The sequence below is a fragment of the Falco peregrinus genome, chromosome W, assembly GCF_023634155.1.
Source record: "Falco peregrinus isolate bFalPer1 chromosome W, bFalPer1.pri, whole genome shotgun sequence".
Classification (NCBI taxonomy): domain Eukaryota; kingdom Metazoa; phylum Chordata; class Aves; order Falconiformes; family Falconidae; genus Falco; species Falco peregrinus.
Genome location: NC_073743.1, coordinates 23593213 through 23614379, shown reverse-complemented (window position 1 = coordinate 23614379; position 21167 = coordinate 23593213). Strand labels below are relative to the sequence as shown.

General features: G+C 39.7%; 1 protein-coding gene and 1 long non-coding RNA gene across 3 annotated transcripts in view; one reads left to right on the top strand and one right to left on the bottom strand.

The window, feature by feature from the left end:
- Window positions 1-21167, bottom strand: part of LOC129783117 (DDB1- and CUL4-associated factor 12-like) — a 31026-nt gene that overhangs the window by 1894 nt on the left and 7965 nt on the right. Inside the window, 9 exon segments of the mRNA XM_055792838.1 lie at window positions 319-503; window positions 2767-2840; window positions 2842-2870; window positions 2872-2928; window positions 3661-3726; window positions 4796-4877; window positions 4879-4987; window positions 6623-6683; window positions 7931-8137. Coding sequence (XP_055648813.1) covers window positions 319-503; window positions 2767-2840; window positions 2842-2870; window positions 2872-2928; window positions 3661-3726; window positions 4796-4877; window positions 4879-4987; window positions 6623-6683; window positions 7931-8137 — 870 coding nt within the window.
- LOC129783121 (uncharacterized) lies at window positions 8149-19490 on the top strand. 2 transcript variants are annotated; one of them, XR_008745109.1, is made up of 2 exons: window positions 8149-9513; window positions 10236-19490. It is a non-coding gene; the product is annotated as an uncharacterized LOC129783121 (long non-coding RNA). The 2 variants fall into 2 exon arrangements; XR_008745110.1 differs by having other exon boundaries at window positions 10198-19490.

The window sequence follows — 21167 nt, the reverse complement described above, 5'->3', positions numbered from 1 at the left end:
AATGTATTTTGTGTTTGAGGTTCTGAAAACTAGAAGTTATATTACATTCTAAAATATGAAGATCTAGAAATTAGTTCATTTCCGAATCAGTGCATAAGTAGCCAGAATGCCTTATGCTCAAGCAACCAACTTTGATAAAGCTTTTGTAGAAGCAATTCTACATCACTTGTTGCTTTTCCTGGTTATAGTTATTGGTTACATGATCACAGTTTTGCTGGGACACATTTCATACAATAGCTCCCATTACTACTAAAATAACCAGTTTGAGCCCTATGGCACTCCTGTGTAAATTGTCTCCTACAGTCTCAAGCTACTCACCAGCCAGCCTTTCCCAGTAGTCAACTTCAAAACTTCACTTCCTCCCAATTTCTGCTTCTGTCCATAGCAGGCACATAGGGGCTTTTCATCCAGGAACCTCTGGGCTCTGATATCATAAAACAATAAGGAACCTTGCCCTGTTCCCACTGTGATGATGTGCTCGTAGAAGCTCGCTGATCGTATACCTGTCAAACAGAGAAGGGACATACAACACAGTAAGGAAGATAGATGCTTTGGCTCTGCAGTGCTGCTTGCTTGATGTCTAATACTTTTTTTTTTTTTTAAGAGGAACTACCTACTAGTATTCTCCACAACACCCAAGTTTCTCCACTGCTCTGAAGCAATACAGATAAATCCCATTGATACCATTGAAACAGCAGCTTTAATTACACATACTACTTTCTCTTCTCCTCTGCGGTCATCAGCTACACTGATGGTGCATAGTAAGAAGCTTCATTCTCAGCAGGCCCCAGCTCTGCCAGATAAGCAAAGATCATAAGCCATTTAGGATCAAGAGCAGCTGTGTTCTGTCTGCCACAAGCCTCTAAGCAAATACACCATGAGTACATGGCAGAGGAAAGAACATGACATTGGTTTCCTCCATGAGCTCACACCCTACCTAGCTAGCTGCCAAGCTGTGATAAATGACCATGCGAGAAAAATTACTGTCCCAGCTGCCCACCAAGTGCATTTTGCTGATCAACAGGCTAGCTGTAAGCAAGTATAACCATACTAATCACTAGTCACTTTGCTGTTAACTTAGATCAGGCTCTAAATATTTTTGAAGCTATCCCTGCTCAAATATTCTCACACAAGCACACCTTATTCTGTAGCTGGCACTTTTAGTACTTCACCCAGCAATGAAACCAGACTAAAAATCCTATAAGCAAAGCATCATCATGTTACAGCAGCACATGGGAAGCTAGTTCCCAGTCCAAATAAAACATTCTAGCACAATTCAGTTATGCCACTGAGTAAAAGGAGTATGTTTTGTTTTCACAAAATCTAAATCTGAAGCCTCAGCCAAACATGGATCCCTTGGAAATAGTTTTGTGGAGATTCTGTATGTAGAAATTTGCATTCCTTTGTAGGAATTTTTAGAGGTGCTGCACCACTCCAAGTCCCAGCAAGATCAAGAGAAAGTTGAAACACTCAGTATCTTGGGAATATTACTTAAATGCCTCCATCACCATGCCAAAAAAAAAATATAAAATCCACCTACTATACAGATCAGAAACCAGCATTGAACAAAAGCTTTCTCCAGACATGAACTAGTGCCCTAGAGATACTACCTACACATAGATCGTTTCCCCAGCAGGGATGATCACATACTCGAGGCAGCAGCTTTCAGCCACCAGCCACCACTGGGCACTGCACTCCAGCATCTTGGTACTTCTTCCCTATAATTCTCAAGGGTGACAGTGTCAGGACCTCCACAGAGCCCTCACTGACAGCAGGTCAGGACAAGGACCATTGCTAGTAAGATGTTCAGGTAAATAATATGAGCTAGTGAAGCACCTTCTCTCATGTTACAGAAGCTTCTCCTGTATCTGAAAGAAGCAGACCCTGACACATTTATCTAGACAGCACTGTTAAACTCCAGTAACCACATAAATAAAATTTTCCTAATCCTTGCCTATTTGCATTCTCTTTTGATAACTTCTTCAGTGAGGAGATGGATGCCTAGAGTCAAGTTAAGTAAGGACTGCAACTTATTAGTCTGGGATTAACATGGTTTTAAAATGAGCATCACAGCACAGTGCCTTCTCATGCTTGAAAATAAAGGGTATGGAAAGATGTTTATGGGACCATGAACCCTGCAAGCCCTCAGGCTTGGCCCTGGTGATAAAGTTCAATTGGACATACTGCATCCACATCAGAAGATGAAAACAGCACTTAAATCTGCAATTTTTTTTGGTTTGGTTTTTTTTTTTTTTGAGAGTGAGCTTTTGTATATGTAAAGCAAGTAAATACACATTGAAAACTAAGTCTCACTCGTGGCTTTAAAATTACAAAACAAGCATTCACTCACAGCACAGACTCCCAATATGATAGCACGGAGCAGACAACATGCTTCCCCCACACACAGAGAAAAATGCCAGAATAGACAGTATTAATACCAGTACGAAGACTGGATTTGTTTTGAGATGAAGTAAAACAGAATAAGGCATAGTAAAAAGTAAGTAAAATGCATACTTTTAAAAGTTCAGTAGTATTTGGATGGTATACTACTTAGTTGATCATAAAAGCACTAATATTGTCTATCAGTAGATTTCAGAATTGCTTTTAAGTTTGGTTTGTTAGTTGCTCGAGGAATATTGTCATAAAAGCAAAACCTATTACTAATGATTTGGTCACTGTTATATGAAAACCCCTTCCTATTTATTAAAAGCTTATCTTACTGCAGTCTTCATAGCTACTTGAAGCACCCTTTGACAAGTTTCTTACCACTGCCTCGTTCTTTGGAACAGACTGATTTAACATTGTGAGAAGGCTGCCTGGGATCCAGGAAGGAGACGTGCCTGTGATCCTACTGCATACACTGACCACTCCTGACTTGTAAGCCAAACACACATTCTCCCTGCAGTATGGCAACTTTGTGGAAAGTAACTGGAAACAGAGGAAAGACAAATTAATGCATGAGAGGGAGAAGGAAAAAAAAAAACCCCAATGCAAAACACTAATGGAACAATTCTGTAAGATATGTTCAAGAAAGTTGTGGTGGGGAAAAAAACACCACAACCAAAATGCAGCTATAAAACAAGTTCATCACGACAATAGAACTTTAAGAGAAAAGCAACAACCTGATCCAGAGAAAAAAAACCTGAAGGAGATGGGATGCCTTATCTGAACCAAGCTGAGATGATAAAGGCTGAAGCCAAGTATTATGCAAAGAACAATAGATATTTTAGTAAGTTGTTTTACATATAAGGTGCTGTTATTTCTTCAGGAGGTATACACAGACATCAGCTCTCAGCTGAAAAAAGCTTACTTCATACATTAGCATAGATATTTCTGGGTTTGATCTGTAATCACACTTAAATAAATGCAACTTCCTTTATGAAGACTATATGAAGTATCCATCATACTCTATGGAACAGTTCACTTCAGCTCACCCAGAACTGGCAGAAATTTAAGAGCACCTCCCACCCTTCAAAATAAGGGGAGTGGAAAATTTATCTCCGCAAGTTTATTTTTTAGGATATTTTGTTTTACATAAAACTTTTAAGTGTTTTACAAACACTGCTGCTCTTTCTTCAAGCATTTAAAGGAGATTAAGAATAGTGAACAGCCTTAACTGCTATGCAATTTTTGAAATTTTACACCAAAACAGAAAAGCACCTTTGATAGTGTGTGCTCTGCTTTCCAAAGATGAAAATACCCATCTAGGGACACAGCTCCCAGCTCCTGTTTAAAAAACAAAAGTTAGTTTCCTCATTATAGATGTGCTTACAAACTCGCACTCTACTAGGCAGGCTACATATTCCAGATTGTACTCCTGCATAATCCTGCACGTGCTTATCAAGCTAAATTTTCATTTTACATTTATCTTGATAGAACACAATATAGCACAGAGGTGCCAGGTAAAATAAGAATTAATAAAACAGTAAATAACCAAAAATAACTTTCAAAAGTATAGATCTTGTTAGACAATCAAATAATGAATTATTAGACAGTACAAGCTGGAGTTGGTAATTCTCTACAGCAGCTTCCACCCTGAAGTAAACATTTATTTCCAGGTACTACTCTACTGAAACAGCTACACGAATTCTCCATCACAGAGGAGTAGTTAAAGCCTGAAGGAGCACTGTGCTTCTGATAGCACACCTGCCTTTGCTTCAGACCTCCTCTGTTCTTTGAGGGCAGAAAGAAGAGTAGGGGTATGAATTGCTACTCCCACTTGTCCCAATACAATTAATCTCTAGTAATAACAAGAGATCAGCATGGGGGAGGTTAATATTTACCGTTTGTCCAAATACCAACAAAATAACACCAAAGCAAGCACTGGTGCCTGCCCTGTGAGTCAGTCACCTCAGTTGCTGAGCAATCCAGTAACAATTAAGCCATCAAAACAGCAACTGACTGAACATTAGCTAGCCATCACAAAAGGTGAAGGAAAGCAGCAAGTGCACTCAAGAGTGGGATTCAAGCTGCAAGAGGTTTTTTGGTGCTTTATCTGCTTTTTGTAAACATTCCTCGTCTGCCCCCCTTAGGATGCAAGTTTAAAATCAAATCCACAGGAAAACAGTTCCTTCTGAAAACACGTGGGGTTTTTTCCCTACTGGACTACAAGCACTTGGGGCAAAAGCAGACATAGCAGATAAAGATGACCATCTCTTATGAGAAAGATGTAAAAGGATCAGGGAAAAACAAAATATTAGACTGCTTCTCTAGTATATTTGATTTAGATTACTACTTTTTCTGATACCTATGGACAGTTTTAGGACTTCTCAACTGTCTTGCTTCTCTTACTGACCTTGTTCTTATTGTTGAAAGCCAATGCTCGGACTTTGCAGTTATCAGGATTGGTGTTCTCCTTGGGGATATCCTTCAGAGCCGTGTGTTATGTGAGCATAGACAGGAACTTGAGAGAGATTATGCCTGGCATCACTTTTGGACAACACATCCTCTGTGACTTCCCAGAGACCCATCGAACCATCCTGGGAACCTGAATAACATTTCACATATACATATGTGACATATATACACACACACACATATACGCATTTTAAAATTAACTTCAATAAACGATAGAATCTGAAAGAAAGGCTACGTTAATTTGATCTAACTGAACACACTGTTGGTGACCACATATTAATTATTATTAACAAAATCATGATTTTACTGAGCTGTAAAGTTCATAACATTGTTAACTCATTGTCAACTGGTTTGTCTACATGGTTTCCAAGCAACTAGATCACCTCATCTGTTTTCAAAATTATTAGGACGCAAACACACAATCCTGTACAACAATCACCATTGGAGATTCACACATAGAATAAACTCAGCGGTGACCAAACAGCCTACATGTTCAGCCTGGCTTACCAAGGCTGAGATTGACAGTCTGTTAAGCCAATACAAAAACCTCCAAGAAAATTCATTTGAATTCACACCAGTTTTGGATCATTTCATTTCTGCCAGTATGCTTATGGCTATGTACACACACAGCTGTTCCTGTTCAGTTCACAATTTGTACCAACTACAATTTGTACCAAATCTATTTTTTTTAAACCCATGCAACCTCATGTAACACAGGAACCGAGACCAAACAAGCAAGAACTCATTTTATTTTCCTACTGAATTTGAAGATATTAATCCAAAACATGAATCAATAAGAGTAACAATACTGGATGAAAATAAAGCTGAGTGTCTTTGGTTCATAGATCAACACAGGCTTAATCTAAGGTCCTATACCCATCCCTTCTTTTGTTTAGGCAACTCACTTCCATCTAAAGTCAGCTCTGACAGATTTGACACGTACCACAATTTCTTCCCTACACAATGTGACTTAGTTGTCTTCTTAAATTCAGATATTGAATTGGAGAGTTGCAAGGATCAACTTTAATATTAAATTCAAAATCAAACTCCAGGACTAGCTTCTTACATTTTGAAAAAAATATTACTGAACTAGCAATTAGAGTGATTTTTATGAGACTTATGATTTGGCACCTGCAGTTTGACATCTCCCTGTACAGAATACTACACTCTGTCAGCACAGAAAGACAGCAGACTACTACAGTAATGCAACAGCGTATTAGTGTTGCTGCCTTTACCCAAGTTAAGTAATATTTTATGAAATTACACTGATTATCAAACTAGTTACTAAGTAGTAACTGACCTTTTCTATTACAGTCTTCTGTATTAACTGCTGTAGTATGTGTTCATATATATATACATGCGTTACTTTACTGATAGCTTGATAAAACAGTTTTCATTAATCAGTCTTTCAAAGGATTTCAGGAAACCAATACTGCTCTGCTATATTCCAAAGTTATTAAATTATAACCAACACCCCTCTCAAAATCCTTGCCTTTAGCTTGCTGTGTTTAGACACCCTCTCATGGCAACACCTACTATAAAGACAATAGTATTCCCTCTAATACTAGGGGGAAAAAAATCAAATCTAGACCAAGGCCCTATAAATAAAACAAAACAAAGCACTGTACAAAGATCAAGAATGGTTTAGTCAAAGTAGTTGCAAGTGGTTTCAAATGCCTTTATAAAGGTGCTTCTCCAAGACCTGTCAAATGCTGTACATCAGTATAAAAGGGGGGGGGGGGGGGGGAAGGGGAATTGACTTTACCAGTAACAGCCATAGCATCACTGATCCATGCAACTGAAAATATCCAGTCCTTATGTCCATCCTAAAAGAAAAGACAGATTCTGTACCATTATATTCTAGAGTGCTCTCAAATCAAAAGTATTCTTCACTTTGTTTTTTTTATTTATTTTTTACAAACTCAGAAGGACAGAACTACATTAAAAACATACATATAAAAGATTCCAGTATCAAGCTGGAGCATTTTACGTACCTAACAGTAATTTAAAACTTTTTTTATTTTGAAGCGTATAATTAGAGAGCAATTAGGTGATGGAAAAACGGGTCTCAGAATTGAGATCAATTTGTTCTTGGTCAAAGGACTTAGATTTTCCATTTTGAGAACAGCATTCTTTACTTCTGTAAAGTAGCTACATACTTTTATTTCCTCAAATACATATCTCTACCATAAAAAGTAACCAAAACATTATGTTTACAATTTATGACCTGCAGATTAATTTTTCAAGACTATTACTTCAAGAATATTTTCTTCAGCAGGTGAGAAACTTTGAGAGAGAAAAAAGACTATAAGGCTCTAGTTCTGTTTGAAAAGCTGCAGAGTCACAGCAGCATGCAAATTAATAACAACTCATACAAATCTTCAGCCAAGCCTTTCTGCAGCTGGTTATCTGCTGCTGCAGAAACTCTGACCTGACCTCTGCTGTTGTAGTAACATCTATGAAGTCCTAAATCAAAACGGAGAAATGAGAGAGAAGTGCTTACAGAACACCACTATACTCATTTCAGCCTTTCCTTTTTAAGGCTGGCTATTTAAAAAAAAGGTCTCATGATGCTTTAGAAATACAAGCAGTACCATAATCTATCAAACTGCCATAAACCACTGGTTTAGAACTAATTCTCAAAGCCAAGTTCCACTTCTGGAATAATACATACATAAACTGCACTGGAGAAGGTGAAAATTTTAACAAATTGTGTCATCTTTTCAATTTCTCAAGAGCTTTTTTCACTAAAACTAGTTTCAGAGGTCATCACCACAATTAGATTTTAACAGTTAAGATTACTTTTAAGCATTGAAAATGTAACAATCTGAAGTAACGTGAATGAAGGTGAGGAGGAAGAAATCTGACTCAGAACCCTGAAAATTGTCTCACATGTTTATGTACTCATATTTAAAATATCTTGTCAAAGGAGACAATCAGGAATGTTTTCAAGCTTTCAGAAATTCACTCTCCACTATAAGACTCCCAAATCTTAACCTTGCCCTGACCTTACACGCTTCAAAGTAGTAATTCTTGTGACAGAATAAACTTCCCCCAAATACTGCCAACTTACGTCTCCCACACAGACAGGATCGAGTGTAGGCAGATGATAAATTGCAAGACTGTTGGGGTTGTCTCCACCTGTGGCCAGCAGGGTCCCTGAGGGGTTGAGCTCAATGGCATGAATACCACATCCCTGCTGATTCACCATTCCAGGTTCATGATCTTTCAGAACAGGAATCTTGGTAATTTGACCAGTCTGGACATCCACTACAAATAACTAGGGGAAAAAATAAAAACAGATGTAAGTCATTATCAAACAGATAAGAAAAACAAGATGGTCAAATATCCTCCCTATTGTGAACTAGCATTCTTTTAAAGTTGGAATCCACAAATGCTGCAAGTATGGCTGAAAAATACATAAATTCCTTCTTAAAACAACTAACAATTACAGTGAATTTTAATCATCATATTTGGTTTTAACAGCAACAGAAGAGAAAATAAATTTATCATGGTAGGTTTCCCATTTAATAAAACCCTCAAATCTAAAAGCTTTTCCCTGTTCAGTTCAATACTACAACAGAACAATATTGTTTTCCAGTTTCCCTGTATGACAGTGAGAAAGAGACCCACCTCAAAACAGCCAGTAAGCCCCAGGGGGGCTTAGCACAAGCCTCTTGGCTCCCAGATAAGATACTTCCCATGAAGTTTTGGCTTTGACAAACTGATACTTTACTAATTTATCTAAATGGAGTTTAGTTTCTGGTGATTGTTGAGGTCTGCAGTGGGTCTGCAGACAAGTTAGTTGACTTCAAAGACTTATCCGTGTACCTTTAAGACAGCCACAAATTGTCAGGTATGTAAACAGGGTGTGAAGAATCGGAACTTTTAGAACCGCAGCATACGGGCACCTACAGCAACAGCAAATAGCAAGCAAGAAGAAGGAAGGACACAAAAGCCTATCAGGGTCTGAAACCTGTGCTGTCTAGGATATATAAATAGTTTGTATAAACAATAAAGGCCATTTTGCTGGAACCCAGCCACGCAGACATAATGTTTTTTTCAGTCTGCCTCAACTTGCGTCACCACACCACTTATCTATAGGATAATGTACTTACGTTTATCTAAAAGTTGGAAAACGTCCAAGGACCCTTACTGCTAACATGACGGATGTACTAATTGTTAAGTCCTTGGATTTATCATCTTTAAAAAGGCTATCTGGACCTAAGTTCCTGTTGTTTATACAACGTGGCAAAGACAAGGACTTAAATCATGGTCACTAGTTTAGCAAGGTATGTTAATGAGTTCCTGGAATTGTAATTAATATGTAAATGATTTCCTGGAAAAATAATTAATAGACATGAGTGACTTGTATAAAGAGGGGGCTGAAAGGTTCCCTTGGTGTGCATGACTTTGGTGGAGCGATCCCCCATGCACCCAGTGCTGCCGAATAAAGATAACCTCCGCTCACTCGAATATTGGTAACTGATTCTTTAAATCAATTTGGCACCCCAGGTGAGACCTGGTCTGCTCGGCTGTGGGACCCATTGAGAGCGGGGACTCCCTAGGGTACCCCCGGGGATTTTCCCGGACGGGCTCCTCGTCTCATCTGGACCACCGCAGGAACACACAAGGACTCAATCTTGCGGAGCAAAGGTACTATCTTTATTCAAATATTATATTAATATTATATTTAGAACAGTACTGTTTTGTTCTGGATATTTCTGGTTCTGGGGACCGGTCCATCTATAAAGCTGTCCGTAAGGCATAAGATTTCTGTGTGCTTATGCAGGGTGGCGTATGCCAGGTAGCTAGCACAGCAGGCATACAGCTGATTCTGATCTGGTAATTTATGTTTTAGTCTGAAGATTAAAACATTGTGTCATTTGAAGTCAATCCATATACATAGGATTGATATTCGATTCGGTTCTGGTATTTGTTTCGATATTGAGGTAATATCGGAACCCTTATTCTGTTTTAGTGTTTGTTTCGATATTAAGGTAATATCAGAACTCTGATTCTGTTTTCATATTTGTTTCAATATTAAGGTAATATTGGAAATCCGTGTTTTAGTCGGAAGACTGAAACGTTTGATAATTTGGAGTCAATCCGTGTATACAAGATTAATAATTATAGGATTAATATTAAATATTATACTTACTTTATGTTGGAAATGTGAGAACATTTCTGTATAATATGAATGTTGGTGTGTGAGTACTGTTTTGAGCATCCGAGGGGTGAGTGTAAACCTCTATATGTTTTAAAGTGCATATAGTGTAATAAATTATTGAGTATATGTTGGGGGTTGCTGCTAAAAGAAAAAAATTCGTCTCTGAGCAGTTACTCTGTGCTGTTTTGGCATCAATTTGGCGAGCCAGCCAGGAGAACTCTCCACCAGTGCTGGAATCCAGGGGCCTGGGGACCCTCAGGGCCCCCAACTGCATCTTCTGTCGGCAAGACTCCCCTACCCCTCGGCTTCTCACACAAGTGGACAAGGACTTCTGCACAACATAAAAGGTATTTATATTTATTCTTTGTTTTGAATATTTGATTGTCTTAAGATTTGGTTTTACCCCATAAGATGAAGGACCACAGGGTTGAGAAGAAGGGACGCCTTCTGAAAAGGGTAATAGCCCTATTTGATTGTCTTAAGATTTGGGAAGCTAAAAACTTCCTTTAGGTTGTCTTAAAATTTGGGGAATTCCTAGAATGTAACAACTGAAATAGCGCTCTGTGTCTTGTTTGTTCTATGTGTTGTCTTGTTACGTGTTCAAAATTGGAGTTATGAAATGTATGTTGGAAAAAAAAATCTGGTAATTCTAGGCAAATAGCTGAAAACTTAACACTCTGCTTAAGGCCAGAAAAAATTAGAATATGTTTTTTGGCAATTGTTCATTGAAATGCATACTTTGTGTGATAACGCGAACTGTCAGCGTTCCTAGAGTTGTATGTAAGCGCACGGTACCTTGTAATATACTGCCCATGTGACTGACGGCTGTCCGGAGAGTGTGATGTGTGTGAGTGTCACTGCGAAGCAAGTGAGGAGTCCCGATCTGCGTGTCTGTGTTCCCCGCAAGGGGCCGGCCAGAGACGGACGAGCGATTGAAAAATCAATTTATGAAGTGTTGGAACGCATAATTGGAAATTAAAGAGGGAGACTATGGACAAAACATTAGAACTAACATCATTTGGAAAAAGCACGAATTAACCTCTGCCCTTAGTGTCGTAGGTGCTGTCTGTATACTCGAACAAAGGGTGGCAAGTGTCTAAGATATATTATCTCCTCGCAAAAAAAAAAATTAATAATAAGAATAATGAGACCAAGAAATAAGGCTAAATAGAGGTCTTGAACTGTGGTGTGTGTTCTGAGATAAGTATGGTGACTCCAGTAATAACTAATACATTGTAGACAAATACCAGACTTATTATGAAGATGGGGGGCAGACTGAGCCAAGAAATAAATACCAAAACACCCCTGGGATGTATTTTGAAGCATTGGAAAGAATTTGGCGGAATTCCCGGAGGAAATTTGAACAAAAAGACATTTTAAAAATATTGTCAGAATTCGTGGCCTTTGTATACATTAGGTGATGGTGAAAGATGGCCACTCTGAGGAAGTCTTATATTACAACACAATTATTAGAGCTTATGCTGTTTCTTCGTAGAGAACAAAAGTGGGATGAAGTAATGTGTGCAGATATGTTTGTGTGACAGGAGGAGTGCGGGACTAACACCACCTGATCTTTGATTATGGCTCTAGAAAAGGATAGGGAAAAACTGAGACCTAAACTAGAAAGATGTTCTTGTTGAAATTTTTGTGTGTTTAAAAAAAAAAAAAAAAAAAAAAAAAAAAGGAGCTCAGGTTGTGGTTCCTTCTGTGGAGCAACCAGAATGAAACACGTTGTAAGATAAAAAAACTTGTACTAATGTATGTAAGATCTGAAGGGGTGGGTGGGTGTGTGGGTGTGTGTGTGGGTGTGTGTGTGTGTAGAATCAAAGACCTTGTGAAAGTGTTGGGGTGAGTTTGTACAAACCCCCGTACCAGTTCGAAGGTGCGGCTGAGTCATGCAGGGTGTTTGCTGTTTGTCTGCAAAGGCATGATATGTAAGAACACAGGCTTAAAGCAACAAGGAGCAGATTTGCATTCAGGGTAAGAAAGAGTCAAAACAGAAGTGCTGCTGCAGAGGCAGGCTTGTGTAACCTGCAGAGCAGGAAGAGCATCTCCTGCCCCGAATCCTTCTGCTGGTGAGGAGGAGGGGGTTGCTGTTGCTGACAATTGAGCAGAAGGACCTGGAAAATGTTACCCCAAGTGCTGCAGCATTTGAAGTACAACAGGACCGGTAATGGCCCCTCTAGGGCAGGCAACGGGTCTGAGGAGAATAAAGGTGCATCTTTGATGGGGAAATTTAGATGTTTGAAAGTTGGTTGTGAAAGACTTATCAGGATGATCTAATAGAACTAGATAAAGGTTTGAGTTGATTGTTACTAGATAATCGTGATGTAGAAAAAATGAGGTGGAATTTTTAGTGATTACAAAACCAACTTATTTGATGTTAAACTTCAGTGAAAAGAATTTGTTACAGTTGTGGGAGCTGCTGGCCACCAGGAAAACATCCTGAAACCTTTAAAGTACAAACTAAGAAAACAAATAAGAATGCCAAATTCACCAAAATCTTTGTTGGGATGAGATTTATTAGAACATCTAGACGTTTAAAGAAGGAGAAATGAAAACAAAAGTTAAAAACGATCAAGTGATTGAAATCTTGAGCTTATCTTTAATTCAACAGAAAAGTGGAAAAGAGGACCTCCCTGAAGTAAAAGAAATCTTTAACCAGGTGTATCTGGAAATAAATTCCAGGTAAGGCAAAAAAATGCTTTACCTGTCACAGTAAAAACGAATAAGCGGGAGGCCTGCCTAGTTCAGGTAAAACAATATCCCTTGGTCAGCAAGGCTGTGGGGGATATTGGCAGAAAAACTGAGATAAAATACACTCTGTAGTAGTTCTACTAATGTAAATCTGTGTGTTTTTCCATGACAGTGACTTGTTATGGGATGTGCAGATGAAACTCTGCATTGACAACAAAGTACAAGGAATAAGGTTGGTCAGGTGCCTCCTACCATAGTCAAGGGCAAGACTGGGTTGGCCTCTGTGTTTGCCACCAAGAAGAATCTTGAGCTCCGCTGTTGGCTGCAACCCAGTAGGCATTGAGCGGTGGGAACATATGCCATGCCAGACCTTGATGTGAGGAATGGCCCCCTCTGTTATAAGAGGGTCATCCAGGAAGGAAGAACATAAGATGACCCATTGAGGCACTGATTTGGAAATTGGAAACCACCTGGCCGACCATGAGGCCAGACAAGTAGCAGAGGAGGTAGGAAAGGAGGAATTATCCTTAATACCAGATGGTAAAATCCAAACTGTAAGTACAGATCAGCAAACAAACTATTCTAAAGAAGACCTAAAGCTAATTCAGGACATGAATGGTAAAGTAAAATTAAAATAAGTGGGATTATTTGGCAGATGGCCGTATAGTGGCACCATCCAATTTAATATGGACCACAGCCCTAACAGAACATAATAAAACTCATTGGGGAGCTGATACGTTATATAAAAGTCTAAATAAAAAACTGATAGGGCGAAACTTATATACTGTAATAAAACAGGTGACTCAGCAATGCGAAGTGTGTTTACGTAATAATCCAAATGTAGCAAATAAAACAAAACTAGGGAACATTAGTAGAGGAAATTATCCAGGACAACAGTGGCAAGTTGATTTTTCCAAACTCCCAAGAAAAGGGGGGGTACCGATATTTATTACTTATGACTGATACGTTTTCAGGTTGGCCAAAAACTTTCCCTTGTTGAACAAATAAAGCAAGAGAGGTAACGAAGGGATTGTTAAATGAAATTATCCCCCGCTTTGGGGTTCTGGCAACAATCTCTTCTGAAAAAGGCTCACACTTTTGTGCCAAAATAATACAAGTACAGTATTAAGAATAGATTGGCAATTACACACTCCTTATAGGCCTCAAGCAAGTGGGCAAGTGGAAAAGAATGAACCGCGAAAATAGGACAAGAGACAAATCTAACTTGGCCACAATCTCTTCCCTTGGTATTATTAAGAATACGAACTAAACTGAGAACAAAGGAGAATTTGAGCCCTTTCAAAATATTATACGGGAGACTGTACCAGTTATAATTTGCTGGAGAAGATTTAAAGCAGTTAGGAGAGGGATATTTGTGTGAATACGTGAAGGCCCTCCAGAGACAACTAACAAGGGCCAGAGGATTAGGTCAACCAGTCCATTCCTTTAAATCTGGTGATAAAGACTTTTTCAGGGAAACCTTTGGAAGAAAAGTGGGAAGGACCCTATCAGGTGCTGCTGACAACCTTCACTGCCATCAAGATAAGAGAACAACCAGCCTGGATTTGCTACTTGTTGATAAAGAAAGCTCCTGAAAAATCATGGGCCATTACCCCGGCAAGACCCATGGGACTACAGTTCTTTAGATCGTAATTATAATAGGGTGATCCTCTACAAGAAGAGTGGAATGGACCCTATTGAGTATTGTTGGCCACCTTTACTGCAATCAAGATGAAGGAGGAACCTGATATTGACTGGTTAAGAGAGACACAATGGACTGTCAAAAGAATCAGGGAATATTTGAGTAAAGTTATTCTGGTCTTGATTGTAACAGTTGAAAGGATTTTAGAAACTGAAGCATGGGTAAACAATACCCATCTTCAAACATTGCAAATGATTGTTAATGCCACGAAAGCTAAGGAATGCTGGATATGTACCTCTCTTCCTAAAGGAGGCCTGGTAACACCCCTGTATGGGGTGGCCTCTCAAAACTGGAATTATCTTGATGACAAATGGCCTACCTGGCCAGACTTTTGGAAAAAGCCAGGCGATGGTGGAGGATTGTGGCGAATGAAGAGACGGGACGCAGCTTGATGCAAGCAAATGTCCATTTATTGTACACAATCACGAGTTTATATATGTTTTCAGAACCTGCGTGCTTTAAACAGATTGGTTCTTTAAGCTAAGAATTACATACTAGGCAATCCCTGATTGGTGGTTAACTACCAGCAATTAACCACAAGGTGTTACCTTTCCTTGGCGCCATCCATCTCCCACTCCCCTGTGCTCTGCAAACACGCCTCATCATGTTAATTGTTGTCTAGACAAGCTCGAGCACATTCCCCTCAGCTAACTGATTGCCATGCATGGTCCTAGTTTGCAGACCCTCCTGCATCTCCCCCTTCCTGTTGCACAAAAGAACCCCTGAAACCGAGCAAAACCAAGGCACATGTAACAGAACAAATAAAAAACCAACTAAGACATATTATCAATGTCAAAATAACCCACTGTCTTTGTTCCGTACAATTTTACAATTTCCCCTTTTTGTTTTTGAACAGCTAGTACCAGGTTTGCCATGTTCTGCAGGGCCCTTGCAAACATGACAGCAACCAAGGCAATAGCAAACAAACAATACTGCCAATTGAGTGAATGGATGCCAAAAAGGCTGACATTTTCTCAGATTTTGATAACATGTTGCTGCAATGGGGCGCCTAAAATCCACGCAGCACATACCATCAAAATCCTCACAGCCATGTCCTTGAGCCAACAACAAAAAGCAGTGGCAATTTTGACTCACATTCTGAACTGCCTACCAAACAAGGTGATTTAACTCTTTAATGCTTTCCCTGCTGTTACTCTGGATAAGAGAAGAACCGCTGCGACACGTTCCCATCATAGCCTCCTACTACATTAGCATCTACAGAAAGACAATTATCGACATTCAAAGTGTAAACAATATCAGCTTCTTTTGGATTAACATTATACATAGGTGGAAGGGCACACCAAACAAGAACTGGTTCAGTCAAAAAGTTTGAAACATCGCATGCCTTCTCTGAACATACCTCTGGGGTCATTCCCATCATTCCCTCTCTTTTTTATGCAAAGAGAAACACTTTTACCGTAACAGAGAAGCCCCTATTTACATCTCTGAGCCAGGACACAAACCGCAGCTGTATGCTCCACCAGGCTCAGGGCAGAAATCATTCATGTAGTTACATAGCTATATATCTCTACAAGCGTGCAGACACCTATTAAACACTAGATAACCATGTTTATCTTTCCTAGTCTCCTTCACAATACCCAGCTGTTCTCTCATCTCTTGTTAGGTCAAATATTCTCCGGTTTCCTCTCCTATCTCTCTCTTCAGACATTCTCTATCCTCCTCTTTTTTGCTTGTTAATTGCGACGAGGCAAAGGGGGTGTGTAGCTGGGTGACCATGACCTGCTTTATTTTACAATCAACTAAACACTGAATACAGAAAAAAAAAGGTATGGGAGACATAAAGCAAACATCAATAAGGTGGTTAAAGATAATTATAATAAATCCTGTAATACTTTTGAGTCATGGCCCAAAGTTTCCCAGCCGTGAGAAGAGACCAAAGGCATCCCGCCCCTGGCTCTGTTGCAGATCTTTGTTTTAAGGCTTTTAAGTTTTGTATACTTTTGTAAATTAATTCACAGTGGTCACTCAGATTCACGTAACACATCCTATCAAAGTCTTCACACTTGTGTCCCTGTGCTAATAATAAAAATCAATAGCAACTCGGTTCTGTAGCAACATATGATGGACAGAATCAACATCTGTTAATAAGCCAGAAAAAAAATAGTATTTGTAGTATTACTTTGTTTAGCAAGCTAGCAGCCTAATTTACTAAGCAAGTTAAGAGCGTGTACTATTCTTACAGAAGAGATTAGAGAAGCAAAAATGTGTTATGCTGCATTCCAGAACTCAGCCTGAGAATTACAGTCTGCTGTGAGTTCTGCGTTACAATCATTTGACACATGTTGGGGTTGCGATTGTGAAAGTTGCCCGTTTACAATTTTCATTGGCATTATCACAGCTAGTTGTTTTAAAAGCAACCCTTGAGCTTCCTGATGTTCGACTTGTTGCAAAATATTCTGAAGCCAATCAATCAAGTTAGTATTACAGTTAGTGACTCTCTAGGACCCCGCAACACTGTGGCAAGACTCTCGCATCCTGACTGCCTTAATAGCCATCTCATTCATTTGCAAACAGTTGTCCCTGGGATACCTTGCCTGAGTCACAGAATCGGCACAGTTAATTTTCTCCAGCCAACTGCTCATAGTTAACAGCAATTCCCCGATTAAGGTTTTCAGTCAAGGCCACTACACATAGCTCACAAATATCAAATAACCACATCATATACTGTATCAGTTAGTACCATACAAAGCAGTAACTTCCAATCATGCAGTGTGAGTGTATAAGGCTCTGCCATCACTTCAAGAAGGGACATAGCAAATGTATTATGAATCCTCCCTTCCCGCACTGCTTTGCTTAACTCTTTAACAGCCTCGTATTGCACAGGCTGCCACTCTGCAGGTTGATTTGTCTGACAAAATACTGAACATGCCATAGCGACTCCCAAAACCTATCACTGAAGTGTTTCCCACTTGCATTCCTGCCACCAATCCCTCAGACTCCCTTTCACCCTCCCCAAAAATACAATCAATGCATCAAGAGAGACAAGGGGATGGGGGAAAGGTCTAGCTCCTTTTCCAGATCTATAGGACCTGGATCAAAAGGTTTATCAGTGTCAATAAAATCATTGTCCGAGTTGTCCTGTTCCCGTGCTTGCTCCTGTGTTGTGAGGGTCGCTGCAATCAGTGACAGAAGCTTTGGGGGCAGAGGAGGTGTGGACAGAATCGCCATCGCTGACGGTGGAATTTACAGCTTCCTCTGGTTTAGCACCGTTAGTAGAATTAGTCCACACTTGGCAAAGAGTAGTCAGAATTTGCCACCAAGATGCTAAATGCATTCCCGACACGGAGTTCCCCTCCGCGGCAGCATCATACAATTGGCTGCTGTATGTACGCACTTTCATTCTTTCAAAGTCTCTAAAGTTTCTTGGCTGCTCACCTGTCTCGATGAATACAGGTGTTATCCTCGGGGTTTAGGTTGTCCGCCTGGTCCAGACAGCAAGACAATCGTTCAGCCAAGCCGTCTCCTCCGGAACGCAGCCCTCTTCCATGAGCTGTCTTTTTTCCGTCCTTATTCTTCCAAGGCTTCGGAACACCACCATAGGGGTCACCATTTGAGGAGATTGAGGCACGGACTCCCAGATCTGACTAGAAGACCCTTCATGAGTCCATATACGTCTCTTTCTGGGGACGAAGCCTGATTCCCCGTTACGGATTTCCCACAGCTCACCTCTCAACTCCGGAGGGATTTCTGGCCGGCTCCTGCTTCCTTTCAGCAGATCATTCAAAGTTCTGTGGGATTCGCTGCATGTCGCTCAGATAGGCGATTCGAGAGCCCTTCACGTTAGATCCTTAAACGCATCACGTTGGGGTCACCAATTTGCGGCGAATGAAGAGACGGGACGCAGTTTAATGCAAGCAAATGTCCATTTATTGTACACAATCACGAGTTTATATATGTTTTCAGAACCTGCGTGCTTTAAACAGATTGGTTCTTTAAGCTAAGAATTACATACTAGGCAATCCCTGATTGGTGGTTAACTACCATCAATTAACAGCAAGGTGTTATCTTTCCTTGGTGCCATCCTTGGCGCCATCCGTCTCCCACTCCCCTGTGCTCTGCAAACATGCCTCATCGTGTTAATTGTTGTCTAGACAAGCTCGAGCACATTCCCCTCAGCTAACTGATTGCCATGCATGGTCCTAGTTTGCAGACCGCTCCTGCAGAGGATATTGCCTATTTTATGATAAAACATACAAGTTGCGTCCCAGATTTGATTTACAAATATCAAACCTAACCACCACAATATTTATGAAAAGTGATAATAACTGTCGTTGAAAGCTCGAAGCAAGACAGGGGGAGCATGTCCTGGAAACCCAGGGCAAAACATTTGTTCCCAGTCTGATGGGTGGAATGATTACTGAATGTATACATAGACCAAAATAATCAAATTGAAACAGATATCCATAAGATATGGAACAGGTTTCAGATCTTACATGAAGTTACTAAAGATGATTTATCATGGAATTTTAAGGCCATATGGGACAAATTAACTTTGTGGTTACCTAATCTGGAATGGTTAAAGCATGCTTTTGTTATAATGCTCATTGTAATAGTTTTAGGTATACCAATATGTGTATTACTTCAATGTTTTGTTTGGTGCTATCAAAGAATGATCATAGGGTACAGTGATTTTTTTATAGTTGTAAAAGAATTTACAATAGTTGTTAGAAAAGGGGGGAATGAATAATGGGCCATGTATGATTTATTTAAAGATCAGTGTGCTCATGTTCATCTGAGGAGACCTTTATTGTTGACTTGAGGATGTACTAAATCCTTGAATGGGTGACATAGGGAGTGTGCTAATTGTCCAGGCACAAGATATGTTAATATTGTTAACTTGAAGATATAATAAATCCTTGAATAGGAATGTGCTAATTGTCCAGGTGTGAGATATGTTAATGAGTTCACGGAAAGTTAATGAATAGACATGAGTGACTTGTATAAAGAGGGGGCTGAAAGGTTCCCTCGGTGTGCATGACTTTGGTGGAGCGATCCCCCATGCACCCAGCGCTGCCGAATAAAGATAACCTCCGCTCACTCGAATACTGGTGACTGATTCTTTAAATCGGGGAGAAACATTAAGAAACAAGATAGGTGCCCAGCTAAGAATGAAGAAAATTTGAATACCACTAAGTTTTAAAAGACTACAGTAAAAGTACAAAATATATGACTGCTTTTAAACAAGTGCAGCCAAAGCCACAGCATACAATGACATAAATCTGGAAGAGAAACAAAAGTTAGCTTATTTCCAAGCAAGCTGGTACCTTCGCTACTCTTGAAATACGTACATCTGCAAATACCTCCAAAGCAGCCTGGCCTCTAAGAGTCCCGTCAAAGTCCTGATAGCTCAACTATATGTTTATTTTTCTTTGTCTCAGGAAGGACAAAGAACTACTATTCCAACTATTCATTATATAGGAACTAAAAATGAGCCACAAAGTTTTCCTGGATACAGTAAACCCCCACCAACCTCCAAACAGCGAGCTGTGCATATTTGTCCCTTTATTTTAAGCTTTGCACATAATTCAGTTCTTCCTGCTAGTAAAACATATGCACATCAGCAATTAGCATACCATATAACTTGACAACCAGAATTTAAAAAGCTGGGATTGCTTTGGCCATCTGCCAGAATTCCAAGGACCACACTTCATCTGTGAGAAACAGAGCAAACTGATCTATTGTTCTCTGCAGGAGAACTTTGTTCTAACAAGGAAACGGATGATGTAACAGAGAAATCCATCTTCCCTTTCTTTTAAAGAAATTCAGATATACAGCTTGCAACAGTGCTATCACTCAAGGATCAAGGCAGAGAGGCATGGCTAGGTACAACAGCTGTCATAGCCATGACTATGATCTGACTGTACTTTTCACACCCCATGAAGTTATGAGCTGTATGCTTATTTTTCTTTTGGTTTGCAGAAGTGGTGAGAAGTCATTTCAGCAAATGGCTCCCATGCTATATTGCTGTCCCCTTTTCAAACTGCCCCACTTCATTAACTAAGAAGCTTCATAAATCAATTTGCCAGAAGTAAAGACTGTGGCAGGGAATAGAATATCTGAGAACCAGAGTCTGAACCGTAAAAACTATTCTTCTCATATATAATACTGAGAGCAGAACTGTTTGCCAGGCTCTTCCGTCAAGTCTACTTCCATTTTTTGACCTGTCTTTCAGAGACAACATTTTTGGGGAAGGGGGGAAAAGTTACCAGGTCATTAAATAAGTGCCTTTCCCAGGCATCTTTAACTGAAAGCATTGTCTTTCTACAGCAAAATTAAAAAACCAGAACTATGAAACACAATTTCAAGGCGTCATGTAGACTCTCTCATATCCTCTGCTGCTGCCCCTGCACACAGAACAAATGAACAGGCAACCCTATCTTTTAGCTGAGCATACAAATCAATCCAAACAAAAATAAAGGGCAACAGCCTGAGCTACATCATGTTTTTATCACACAACCAGGACAGACGCAGATTTACAAGGGACAAGAAACATGTGTGAAGGACTGCTTATTCTTCACACAAGTGCTCACAATATGCTCTGTGCCCCAGCTTTTCACATACTGATTTAAAGAACGTAGTCAAAATTTCGTAGCGACTAAGTATCCTTTAGTGGCAGCGCGGGATGCACAGGGGATCCTTCCGCCTAACATGCATGTCCAAAGTAACTAACTATCTTATATTTATACCATAAAACAATGACTATTCAATTAACGCCTATAT